Source organism: Mauremys reevesii, linkage group 5, assembly GCF_016161935.1.
Source record: "Mauremys reevesii isolate NIE-2019 linkage group 5, ASM1616193v1, whole genome shotgun sequence".
Classification (NCBI taxonomy): Eukaryota; Metazoa; Chordata; order Testudines; family Geoemydidae; genus Mauremys; species Mauremys reevesii.
In genome coordinates, this window is record NC_052627.1 from 126212691 (window position 1) to 126226791 (window position 14101).

At 43.3% G+C, this 14101-nt stretch overlaps 1 long non-coding RNA gene and 1 gene segment (V, D, J or C); one reads left to right on the forward strand and one right to left on the reverse strand.

Moving 5' to 3' along the window:
* The window catches only part of LOC120406474, a 307150-nt gene extending 296590 nt beyond the window's left edge, over positions 1-10560 (forward strand). For both annotated transcript variants that reach the window (XR_005599302.1, XR_005599301.1), the window contains exons 3-4: positions 5784-5892; positions 10355-10560. This is a non-coding gene — a long non-coding RNA (uncharacterized LOC120406474). The remainder of the gene's footprint in view (positions 1-5783; positions 5893-10354) is intronic.
* The window catches only part of LOC120406472, a 169801-nt gene continuing 159457 nt past the window's right edge, over positions 3758-14101 (reverse strand). The window contains 1 exon segment of the V gene segment in view: positions 3758-4053. Within this exon segment, the coding sequence occupies positions 3767-4053 (287 nt within the window).

Here is a 14101-nt window from a genome sequence, read left to right on the forward strand (position 1 = left end):
CAAGATATCTTTAATAGATTTGATGCTAATGTTATTGTTTAATATTAAACATTGAAATAAATGTAATATTAGTAAGTACCCCTGTAACAACGTATAGTATGTATGATTTTTGGAAAAATCCTTTAAGGTAATATGGTAATGATGCTTCTCAGCTATTACCTGTGAATAAACTTAAAGCTTACCACAGCAGGAAAAACATTACAAACTTGGTCTACTATATAAGAAGAAAAACTTGAGGTACACCATCTCATGAATTTAATAACTAAACAGTGGAATAATTTCCCCATAACTCTTAAAAAGTAGAACCCATTAAAACCTGGCCTGCCTATAGAACAAAAAACAACCACAGGAAAATATGGGGGTAATTCCTAGAAAAATGTTATTTTGGTCTTTCAGAAAATCAGAAAAAGCTAATACCAGCTACAGAACAACCTATTACAAAAACAAATAAGTTTAAAAAAAAAATACTGCAATAGCTATGAAATGTACTAAAATGCAGATATTTAGAACATAAGATGTTTTGGGTAATATCAGAAAATATTAAGGTTTTGATGCATCTGTTAAATCAAAGGAAAAGATTATTGTTTAATACCTATCAATATAACTGGATGCAGTATGTCTCCAGTACGGTAAGACAAAATTTGTTAAGTGAAGAAATTGTTGTTAAAATTGCACACCAACAGGCTCTGGAAGCAAAAAAAAATGAAAAGTTAGCCCACTCCACAGATTGCACCTGGGATCCTTCTGGCTACCTCAAACCTCAAGCCAGTGGGCTGGGGAGGAAGGGAAACTATTGGACACTAGAGGTTGTACCAAGTGAACTCCTCAAAAGTGGGTATGCTTATCCATGCCTGTTGCTCCAAAGCCCTGTAGTAAAGACACCTCACTAGGATCCTGTATGTGGGATAAAATTAATAATTAGGCCAAAGTATTGTATAACGGGCAATGTGTGTGTTAATTCTTGGAAAGAAGTGTTTTAAAAGAATAAAAGTGTTAGCAACCCACCAGTAGACAAATGTACATGTAATGTAAGTACTGTGTTTACCAATAATCACATTTACTATTTGCCACAACCAAAAAGTCTCAGCTTACTGTAAGCACTGATTTAGCTGAGTTCTCTATCAGTCTTGGCATTAAATGGCAAACAGTTACCCATTATCTGTTTAAAAAGGTAACATAGTTCCTAAAAACAAACAAACAAAACAATGTGGGAAACAGAACCATTCATATTATCTGGATGGTCTCCCACAACTACTGGCATACTAATGTTACTACCCCTAATTGTTTTTGGTTTTAAATTGTATGTGTTTAATTAAAATGTTTAAAATATGCTGGTAAATAAAACAAATGTATGCAAAGCTAAAGCCACAGGCCCAAATCACCTCCCAGTATTTTACTACATAAGAAGTGACACTGGCGATTGATAATCTTAGTGTCAAAAGGGGGATATGTAGGAGCTGGACTTTATAATGTATAATTTGATTTCATCCTACCAGCCACCCTTTTTGAATAGCAGAAAGAAATGACCCTCTGGGACTATAAGATTCTGTTTTCCCATATGCATTACAAATTGGGCCCTCTCTCTAACTCTTTGTTTTAAGATTTAGGTAGTAAGAGACAGGATTCTCTATTGTGTCTATGTTAAGTAAATTAGAGAAACATTGAAGGCCTGGGTCTCAATGTAAATTGTCTTGGTTATTAATTGTAAAACTTAGCAAGGTTCAATTTGCAATGCCTTTTTTGCTCTATATAAAATACTACTGTTTGTATTCTCAATCTGTTTGTGTGAATGAGGAATGAATGCATCAGGAAAAGATAAGGTGTGAAAGCCATTGTTATAGCCAGAGTCAAGGAAAGAAGCAAAAAGACTTAAAGAGTATCAAAGAATCATCAGGCACTGCTTACTACCCAGATGGCTGTTAAACTGTCTGGCATCCGCAGCATGAGTACATGCTTTGCCGTGTAAGAATGCACCACCCCCAGCGAACCAATCACCACCTCAGGACCACGCAGAGTCAATTTTGACTCCAGAAGAAGATGTAGAGGAACAGCCTGCAATACCTTACAATCTACGTTCTCGTAAGGGTTGCCAGAAGCAGACGACTACCTAAAGCAAGGCCCAAGAAAAAGCAGTAGTGAGCCTAGCGCCTGCTGCCTGGTGGACATAAAACTGTGACTACAGTTCCCTCCGCTGAGGTTGTCAGAACCAGAAGGGCCCTGCCTCCAACATGTGGTGCCTGTTCCTCGGCTGTTGGTATCTGAAGGTCGGGGGAGTCCACAATGACAATTCTTTTATCCAGCAGCAAGTGTGGATAGCTCAGACCCTTAATATTTCTAAACGCTGGGTCTGCAGCCACATCCCAGCCCACTGTCAAACTGATGTTCCTGTCCTGGCTATCCCACTTGTCAAACTGATGTTCCTGTCCTGGCTATCCCACTCAATTCCCCAGACCTCACTGGAGGACCTTGTCCGTTTAACACAATATGGAACAGTAATGACACCTGGGAAGAGACTATTGGCAGTTCCTTTATCCCACTTGGGGGAGTAATACACCATGCAAAAAGGCTCCTGAGGTTACAAGCAGTAGTTGAAATAATGGCAAATGAAACCGGAGAAAGTTTAAAAACTCTGGCCAAAGAAACAGGGGCGGTCCGACAGGTGGCCCTTCAAAACCGTCAGGCATTGGACATAGTGCTGGCGGCCAAAGGAGGGACCTGTGCACTCATTGGAAAAGAATGTTGTGTGTATATACCTGACAATACCAATGAGGTAATAGATCGCGCTAGCCACTTAGAACAAATCGCATATCTTCCCCATGAAGAGCCGAGTTCTTTATGGAAGTGGCTAAGCAACCTGTTCAATTTATCTGGCCTAGGAAACTGGTTGTTTCAGGGAGCCCTGACTATCCTGTTTGGAATCTTAGTGATTTTTGTATGTTTTCAGTTAATCTCCTGTTGTATCCAAAATTGTGTAAAATATGCCACCCAGGTGACTGCCCCAAAACAGAGTGCTAATATGATGATTTTAAATATTGCTGATGAACAAAAAGATAAAGAACGGTTAATATGTGGAATCCAGTCCATCGTTGGTCATGGCGAAGCGTGACCAAAAGGAGGGATTGTGAAAGTAGAATGAATTATGTTACAAAATAGATAGGATTAAAGAAATGCTGTCTGTACCTTTAAGGAAAGTCGCTGGAATGCTGGAGTCCAGGTGTCAGGAAAACAGACATTAACATAGAACAATTTGCACCGTTTAAGGGCAATTGGTGAAGCATTAGCCTTAGATCGATAGGAGTTAGGGCCTATGTGAATTTTGCTGTTTTCTCCTTTGTCCTTTTGTTTGATTCCCGCTCTTTTATCTGTATAAATAAGACTGTTTGGATCTTGCATGGTCACTCACATTATCTGAATGTTATTGGCGAAGCGCTTTGCTAATAAAAACGGAGTGGTCTGACAAATTGTGAGTCTTGATTTTAACTTTGACACGTACCATACCACCCTACATGTACTGCTGCTTCCACCTCCATGGAGCTGGATTTCAGTAGAGGGGGAACTGATTCCTGGGTGTGTTTGTTGATGACTTTGGGATTTTAGATGTTGTATAAAATGTCAAATGTATACTGAGTGACTTTCTGTTTCTCATTTGCATTCATTGATAAAATTCTCCCTCCTGGTCGCAGCTGTGAGAAACAGTAAGCAGCGAGCTCTCTCTCTTTTCAGGGAGCTTTTTGTAATGGTCTGTATCACTGTGAGAGGGAAGCTGTTAACGTTGCTGACAGTAATAATCTCCAGCATCTTCAGCTTCAATGCTGCTGATGGTGAGAGTGAAATCAGTCCCAGACCCACTGCCGCTGAACCGGTCTGGGATCCCGGAGGCACGGTTAGTAGAATCGTAGATAAGAAGCTTAGGAGCTTGTCCCGATTTCTGTTGGAACCAGGCTAAGTAGTTGCTAATGCTGGTACTGGCTTTGCAGTTGATGGTGACTCTCTGTCCAGGGGACACTGACAGGGATTCTGGAGTCTGAGTCAAAACAATTTGGCCATAGGAGTCTAGAAATGGAAAGAGAATACATGCAATCATGGCACATTATTAAAATTAATTAAAGCTGGATATTTAAATGCATTTTTCATTTAAGAATATACTTAACACTAGTTTGCAAAATAAGTACCACAGTATTGTTTTAAACTTAACTAGCATTTTATTGCCTATGAAGTCTGTTCCCTGTGGATATAATAGATTCATATCTATTCATAGTGCTTACCCTGAATCCAAAGCACTAGTATCCAGAGAAGTTGGGCCTGCAAGAGCATCTTGACAGGTCACAGTGGGGAATGATGAACAGCTCACCATGAGTGAAAACGGGGCCATTTATAAATACTCAGCAGCCCAGCTAGGCGACATCCCCCATGAGTGACTATGCAAATAATCAGTTGATATAAATTTACTGTATTTTAGTTACAAGGGCGTTTCCTGTTAGTCTTGTGGAGTGTTGGTCTCTGTAACCTAGTGATAGCGATGTATGAGGTCAAGTTGTGGCACGGATGGTTTTATGAATGGAATTACAGAAAGTGATCTGTGGAGAGGGCACCAGGAATGTTGTTTGTGGCCTTGGGTATCTAAGCAGTAAAAATCTCCCTGGTATTTTAACAGCAGTTTTCAGAGCCTTTATCTCAATTTACCTTTCAGTTACTCTCCTCCCTGCCCATGAAAATATTCATGGATTCTCCCCATCGTCCTTGTCCAAGCAGATAGTTGGGCTGATGACCTATCCAAATTTTTATGACTCTAAGGACCTTCCTTTGGGACAGATTGTTGCTGGTGTCTCCATGGGTGTGCAAGGATAGGGGTGTGCTAGGAGCCCTCTCATGTAGGGCTGGATACAGTGCAGTCCTTGACCCTCACAAACCCAAGGGATGTCTGGAGCTAGCACTGCTAAGTACCCACGAAGTGACTGTGAGTCATGATCTCCACCCCCTGCAGCAGAGATAGAGATGGCCAGCTCTGGAAGGGAGTGTGACGTTATAATATCACCATATAGATCATTGTTGCAACCGCTGTTATATATTCGCAACAAATCTTGTATAAAACGGGGCATATAAGATGGCTATGGAAAGGTTATGATTTGCTGATTATGATTATGCTATTTGTATGCATATATCATTTTTGTATTTGAAGTTATGAGTATTGGCTCCATACCTGGATTTCAAATGTTTGCTCCTGTGGTAACACCCTCAAAGTAGCTAGCCAGCACATCTTGAAGGGAGTATTCAAATTAAGTGACTCATCAAGGGACACTTAATTCACAATAAACCATGGGAAACGGCCATCTACATTGAGTGGCCATTCCATCTGAAGGATAGGTAATGGCTTCCTGCAATGACTAAGCGCAATCGGGCATGCCCAAGTGACTTGGCCATGTGACTCCAAACTCCCATCTTGTTATCTGTAATTTTCCACTGGCTGTGCTGAGGACTTTGCTTGAAACAATGGGTTTCCCTCCACGTGGCAGAAGCTATAAAAGGCCCTGGAAACTCCTCCATTTTGCTTCTATCCTGCTCCAGCCTCTGGACTATAAACTTATACTAATGGGAGCATTCTAACCAATGGACTGAGGACCTTCCAGTGATTTAGAAGCAACCAGAGACTTGACATAAGCCAGAAGTTTATTCCATCGCTGCTATAAGCCTGAACCAAGAACATTGCATTTACTGTATGTATTTGATTCCTTTAAACAATTTTAACTTTTTCTTTTTTCTTTTTTTTTTCTTTTGCTTTGCAGTTGATAATGGCTGTATCTCCTGGAAACACTGACAGGGATTCTGTTGAATCAGCACTTTCTGCCTATTGGAATCTGGATATAGAAAAAAGAGAGGCAGAAATAGGATGGGGTAAGCAGGATGATGGCATCACAATTATTCAAAGATTTATGCTGAAACACAATTTAAGTTTCAGTTGAAAAGTGGAAATTAACTTACAATACAATAGATTTAATACATCAATGCAACAATTCTTACATTTGTATTATTTCTTACCTTGAAGCCAGAAATCAAATAGCATCCAGGGAAGAGGAGTCTGTGAGATCATCTTGCTTGTCTGTGATTGGCAGTGCTTGTCAGTGAGCACACAGTGGAAATCAACACATTTGTAAATGCTCAGAAAGGGGAAAGTCACTTGTGTGAATATGCAAAAGAAAGTCACCAGGATTATAGCCCCAGGGAAGCTGTTGTGAAATCTTTGCCTTGTCTGTTTCCTGCAGCGGTTACATGAAAGAACTATTCATAGGTATTCACTATTCTAGTATTCAGGTGCCCAGACTGAGGCTTACCTGGCATAAGGTGGTTACAGTGGTAGATTTATTCTTTAACAAGGAAACTCTTCAATGGGTAGCAGAGCAGGCTGCAGGTGTCCATTCATTCCCCAGTTTCCCTGTGTTTGAACACAAGCACATCTATACAATTTAGTGAAGTAGAGCTAAGTGGTGAGCCTTTTCCTCACTTGGGGAGCTGTTAATCTCACAGGTAATCCCATGTATTTCATTGGGACTGCTCATGTCAGTGAGGGCTCAGCTGTGGGGATAAGGGACTCCCAATCTGGCCTTATAGATGTTTTTGAAATTTGTGCTCAGGGAAGCCCAGTCACTCATTCGTTCTCCTTCCTCTTTAGTCAACTTGTACCAATGGATCCTTCGGAGTCCAACTGGCCTGTTTGGCCTGGAATCTCCAGCTCTGCAATGTTGTGTTATAATACTGCCACCTGCTGGGCAATGGCAGAGTTGTTCACAGAATTTAGCCCGGGAACAGCCTGCCAAAGCAGATGTCGTAGTGCTCTCCAGGGAGTGTGGTGCTACATGGCCTGGTGCGTCTTTCTCTTCTTGTATCTGTGTCCCTGTTTAGCCCCCAGTCACATGTTACAAGCTGAGCTTGATGTTGTGGAGCCAGTTTTCAATCATGAGGCCTTTCAGACTATGGCAGCATGGAGAGGCCAGGCAATATTTACACCACGGCCAGAGTTCAGGCCAGGGCAGCATTTGTATCCTCTGTGTGATCACCGTAACCCTGAGGTATTATCTCATCAGATACCAGGAGATACATGTACTGTACAGATAGCACTTGGGCCCTTATTAAGGAAGGATGGACTTGTTATTAAGTTACTAGACTGGTGTTTTAAAAATCTGGGTTCAGTTCCTGGCTCTGCCATAGTCTCCCTGTGTGACCCTGGACAAGTCACTTAATCTTGCTGTGTCTCAGTTCCCAATTTGTTACCTGGGAAACCCAGGCCACCCGATAAATAGTTTGCTACTTTAAGAGTAAAGACCATCATACAGCTCTTCCCCCGTGCTCCTGATCAGGTCCTCCGGTGGTGCAACATCAGTGCACAGTATAGTTGAGGAAGCAGCACCCTGGAATGTTTCAAGCACTGTTGGTCATGCTGGCATGCAGTCATGAAAACTTTCAAGAGCACAGACACTGGGACTGAAGGAGTAGGGATTGGGGGGCTGGAGCACATGATTTATGAGGAGAGGTTGAGGGAACTGGGATTGTTTAGTCTGCAGAAGAGAAGAATGAGGGGGGATTTAATAGCTGCTTTCAACTACCTGAAAGGGGGTTCCAAAGAGGATGGATCTCTACTGTTCTCAGTGGTACCAGATGACAGAATGAGGAGTAATGGTCTCAAGTTGCAGTGGGGGAAGTTTAGGTTGGATATTAGGAAACAGTTTTTCACTAGGAGGGTGGTGAAGCACTGGAATGGGTTACCTAGGGAGGTGGTGGAATCTCCTTTCTTAGAAGTTTTTAAGGTCAGGCTTGACAACACCCTGGCTGGGATGATTTAGTTGGGGACTGGTCTTGCTTTGAGCAGGGGGTTGGACTTAGATGACCTCCTGAGGTCCCGTCCAACCCAGATATTCTATGACTGGGCTCTCCCTGCCTCTTTCACACAGCACCAGACTCACTAACTGCCCCCAGAACCAAGAAGTCAGTTACAAATCAAGGGCCAGATTTATCAGGGCACTTTGGCTGCTCTGATTATGCAAACTGGCTGGTTGCTCTGCCTGCTATGAGATACACATAAATGCCCTCTGATACCAAGACTGCAGAGCTTTCTAGATAATATGTTGTTGCTCAAACAGAAGTTCTGGGCTTGATGCAGAATGTATCAGCTAGGTTCTATAGCCAATATTATTCAGGAGGTCAGACTAGGTGATTAGGGTAGTCCCTTCTGGCATTAAAAACCTATGAACCTAAGTAAAATAAAATGAAGTAAGGGTCATATTGCATATCTGCATATCCATACTAATGTTGTATAGTGGCACTGTCTGTGGGTTTGTTTTATTACTCATGTACGAAATTTACACACACACACACACTCACACCACAGACAAAAACTACATTTAGAGTTAAGATTGTTAGTACTTATCATGAATTTAAGAGTAATGACATTACAAGCTTGTTGTACTTAACCCAGACCCAAGCATGTAAAACGAAGGAAATTCAGAATTAAGGTTTACATTTAAGAAAAAAATCCAAACACTCTAACATAAGAAAAGTACTGTTAAGGCATCCAAACCACTGCAACTATGCCCTTAGGGGAGGAAATATGAAAAACTCCAAAGTGTCTTTAAAAATCTTTCTAATCTATTCTGGGATCCTCAAACACTAAAGTGCTTTAATCACAATCATATGTTAATTTCACTGCATCATTACAATGCAGAGTTAGGTTGTTTTGGTGCCCTTATTTGTGTATTTCCATAGCATAACATGTTTCAATTTTTTAAAAATGTATCTCTGATTTTTTTCTAGGCTTAAAATGCTTGTTTTGGGTACAACTCCCCTATAATGTATTTTACCCTAAATCACGAACATGTACTTGCAGCCAGAACTCCATCTTAATGTAGTTTCTGTCTGGGAATGTACAAGCGACATTTATATTGCAGAGGAGAATATTACTGCACGGTATAGACATAGGATATGTGTCCTGGATCCCCAACACAAGGGTTCTTTGGGGGCGGGGAGGGGTTATGCCTGTTTTGGGTCAAAACTTCTAAATCTTGTGGGGTCCTGGTGGGAAAAAAAGATCCCCCTTTGGACTATAGACACATGCCCCACTTGTACGTGTTGGGTTGTCAGGGCCAGTGTAGCAGGATTCCAACATCTATGAAGGACACAACCACTCTTGGCTTCTTCAGAGTGAGGCAGGGCACTCGATGTTGTTGTTCCAGGCATGCCTAGTGCAGCCAGCCCACGTGCGCTAGCTGCTTAGCCCAGGAGTGGCTCTAGTGATTTTGCCGCCCCAAGCACGGCAGCACGCCGCGGGGGGCGCTCTGCCAGTCACCGGTCCCGCGGCTCTGGTGGACCTCCCGCAGATGACCCTGCGGATGCGCCACCGAAGCCACGGGACCAGCGGACCCTCCGCAGGCATGTCCGCGGGAGGTCCACCGGAGCCGCCTGCCGCCCTCCCAGGGACCGGCAGAGCGCTCCCCACGCAATGCCGCCCCAAGCACGCGCTTGGCGTGCTGGGGTCTGGAGCCGCCCCTGGCTTAGCCACACAGCTTCTGTTTGCTTCTGGAAACCAGCAACATTGGCCTCTTGCCAAATAGTCCAATATTGGGGCCGCACTCTGGAGTGCAAGACACTAATGGATTTTACAGCAGCCATGTGGGGTGCCCACCCCGCTACTGATGGTAATTACAATAAATAAATGAAAACAAATAAGACGGCACTAAGGCTGAGAGTACATTTTAGTAATTTAAGATAAAATCCATTACATGGATATTGTCATTAGCTGAACATCACAAGCCCAGAAAATTCACAAAGAAGGTTGGATTTCTAAAAACGATGGAACTAATTGGAAATACGATTGTGAAATTTCACCAGTGACACTCAGCTCTTGCTATAACAAACTTCACAGCATAGCTAATGTCTTGGAATAGCAATACAGTGGTAGAGTTTGAAACTATTCAAGTGGATGGGAGGAGTGATCCTCTTTTTTCTTGTAGCAGAACGTTTGAAAACTTGACTGTGGTGCTAGTTGTGTGTACTAGTGTCTATTACACTGCACACTTCATAGAGCAGAGAGGTTTTTGTTTTGGTCTGTATCACTGTGTGAGATGGGTACCGTAATAATGGAGACAGTAATAATCTCCAGTATCATCAGCTTCAACCCTGCTGATGGTGAATGTGTAGTCAGTGCCAGATCCACTGCCACTGAACCGATCTGGGATTCCAGAGGGACGGGTGGAAGCGCTGTGGATAAGGAGTTTAGGAGCTTGCTCTGATTTCTGTTGGTACCAAGCAATGTAGTAGCTAATGCTTGTGCTGGCTTTGCATTTGATGGTGACGGTCTCCCCCACAGACACTGAGAGAGATTCTGGAGTCTGAGTCACCACAGTCTGTCCACTGGAACCTGGAGAGAGAAGATGAAAACTGGCAGTTTGGTAAATGGGAAAATGGCATTAACATTGTTCAAAGCTTTGCATTGAAACACCTGTAAACTGAACAGGAAAAGTGAACTAGAAAATATACGTGGGACTGTATTTAAATAAATAACCCACGGCCGTTTTTCCTTATTGTTTGTTTCATTCCATATTAACTCCTTGAACACTGTCTGTTTCTTACTCTGAATCCAGAAAAGCAGCAGCCAGAGAAGTGGAGTCTTTGAGATCATCTTGCTTCTGTGTGGTTGGAAAAGCTTGTCAGTGAAGCATGTAGTGGAAATGGAACCATTTATGTGCTCAGCAGCTCAGTGAAGGACCATCAGCCATGTGTAAATATGCAAAGGGAGCTAAATGATGTAAATGACCAGATGTTAATGCCAGGGAGGAGCTTTGAAATATCTGACCTGATGGTTTCAATGTAGCGTAGCTGTTACTGGATGTCATAACTCTAATACCGTTGCATGATCCAGATGGTAAAGCAGCCAGAGTTAGCTTTACAGGACGCAGGCAGTAACAACAGTCATCTGATTAACAATGAGTAACCAAGCCAGCTGCACCTTTAAACACAAATAAGAAAAGGTAAAGCCATTCAGTCATTTCTTGTGTGGGGTTTAAATCCAGTCAGCAGAGTCCCTTTCCAATCATTCATTTTCTAAGACATTTTCACTGTACTCGTACAGCCAGGCTTCCAAGGGAGCAGCAGTGCTTGTAGCTGCTTGATCCTCTGCACCAGGGCCGGTTGCTTTTTTCACGCCTACAAGGATGGCTGTTGTCAAAGGCTTCATGGGCGCACACAGGCAGGTTGACATGAGGTCTGGGAAGAGCTCACCGAAGGTCTGAGCATGCTCAGATTGGGGGTGCATGCGCAGCACAGAGATGTTGACAAGTGGCATCAGTGTGCCAGGTTTTTACACTGCCTGCTGGGTCTGTGCCCTACACCCACTACCTCCATGACCTGGTAGGTGCCCAAGCCTGAGAGCTACGGGGGGTATTGTGTGAGCAGAGCAGGGGAGCCTCCAGCCCTCCCTCCATTGCTGTTCCCTGGCAAGCCCCTTGGGAGGCACGTGTGGAGCTGCGGGTGGGACTGAGTCACTTGTTGGAATGAACCATTGTAGGGGCTACTCTGGCACAGCAGTAGGTGCCCTGATCCCGGGCTATAACACACCAGATTCCTCTCCTCATTCCCGTACATTGAACCCGCCGGGGTCTCCTGAGGGGGCAGTTTTCAATAACGATGCATTACTGGGGCTGCACAGGCAGGGCACCAATGCCCCACCCCCAGCTGTCACTTTGACTTACCCCCATTAACCCAGCCTGGTCGTCACTCTGTTGTGCCCATCGCTGCCCTCCCACTAGAGTAATCAGTGTCGGCTGTAACATGGCACAAGCAGAGGGATGCAGCATATTGGCTGAATCTAGAGGTGTCCTGTCAGTGGGGAGCTGGCCCTCTGAAGGGGTAGGGGGCCCAGCCTAGATCTGACAGACTCCACATGGGGGTCTGGGGCAACTGAGGTTCATCTGGGTGTAGTTGACTCACTGAGTAACTGGGGGGCAGTTAATTAGGCAAGGAAGCACCAGGAGAAAGCACTGAGGAGACAGGCAGAAGGATTGCAGAGAGAGGCTCCCTCCAGCAGGCTGGGGAGAAGCTCCCGAGAGAACAATGCTCTGAAAAGGGAGAAGCAGGGCCAGGAGCTGGGGAAGACTCTAGAGGTAAGAAGTAGTTCAGGAAACAGCAAGCTACTGAGTGACTGGCTCTGCCTGTTCCAAACAAGGGCCCTTTGTGCCTGCCAGACCCAGTCTGAGCATGTGCACACCCCCTGCCATTCGGGACTGGGGATGAGCACCCCTTTTGTGACCACTCCAATGCTCTGCCCATCGCAGGACACACTCTGCATCTGCCCAGTCACTCTGAAAACCCTGTGTGTATCTATTACCTGCTTGTGCCTTGGGGTTCATGTATTTTTGGGGATTTGCTCCCACAGAGGCCTTTGAGAATCTGGATCACAAAGTCTTACCATATTCTACAAGCAACCAGGTGCCTGATCGTAACACAGTTGTTTAAAAATTCCTAGATTTCTGAGACCTTCTCAATGGGTGTCATTAAGGATCTATGGAAATGAAACCCTGAGGCCATACTGGGAATGTATTTATAAGGGAAGTGCTGGATAACATTTTTCTGATGGGAGAGTTTTCATTTGGAAAATGCTGATTGGAGGAAATTGAAACGGTCCCTGGAAACATTTCAGTTGTCGAAATTTTCAACAGAAAACTATCAGAACGCTTTGTTCCGATAAGGTTGAAGCATTTCCTTTGATAGGGTTGAAATGTTTTGTTTTTATTTTATCATTGGAACTTTTATGTTATCCCCGCCTACAATTTGAGTCAATAAAGTTTTAAAACCATGTTTCAAACTTATCCAAAAAAAAAGGTATTCTGATATTTCCAAAATGAAACTTTGGAATTTTTATTTCACAGAAAACTTTTGACATTTCCAACCAAATAGGAATTCTGGTTTCATACAAGCTCTGTAAAATAGAATGAAGTCTGTTTGTTATAAGAAGAAGCTATTCTGCTGTGAAAAATAGATAGGCATATCAGCTGTTGGGAACGATGTGTACTGAAACACAGATAAGTATCTGTGGGGCACTGGGATAAAGTGAGGATAAAGCAGGAAAAAAAGGTAGTGGCCCTCAGCTCTCTGTACATACAAGTGTCCATATGATTATATAAACTCTTTGAGTCTTTTGGTGTTCTACTTTTTACTGTGTGTTTAGATATAGAATAAGTTACCCTCTTCCTTCACGTTTGACAGAACATTTGAAAACCTCAGAGATATCTGCAGCAGACGGTAACTGAAATGCACACTGCAGAAAGCAGGGAGGTTTTTGTACTGGTCTGTATCACTGTGAGAGGGTAGCCGCCATACTGCTGGCAATAATAATCTCCATCATCTTCAGCTTCTACGCTGCTGATTGTGAATGTGAAATCAGTGCCAGACCCACTGCCACTGAACCGGGCTGGGACCCCGGACTGGAGGGTGCTAGCGCTATAGATAAGAAGTTTGGGAGGTTGTCCAGGTTTCTGTTGGTACCAGTTTATGTAACTGCCAATGCTCGTACTGGCTTTGCAGTTGATAGAGACTCTCCCTCCAACTGGCACTGCCAGAGATTCCGGGGACTGAGTCATCACAATTTGCCCGGAGGAGTCTGAATAAAGAGAGAAGATGGGTAGGGAATGAACAATGATACAATGCTAGGTATGCTGAGTGTTCAAACACTGAAACACAGTTTGAATTTGCCAATGGAAATTTAAACTAAAATACAACACATCAAATATTCAGATAATTCACATCAAATAAATCCAAGTAGCAACATGTTTTATGTTATCAGTAACATGGATTATTAGGTTTTCAAATACTTTATTTTTTAAAAATTTCTTACCCTGAATCCAGAGAACCAGCAGCCAGAGAAGGGGCGTGTGGGAGATCATCTTGCCAAACAGTGGTTGGAAAACCTTGTTCATAAATCTGGGTTGGAAATTGAAACATTTATGTGCGCTCAGTGAGGAAACCTCACCTGTATGCAAAATACATGTAAATTTACTGCACATTAGTTTCAACACAGAGTTGTGAAATATCCTGCTGCTGTTAGACGTTAGAATGAGGT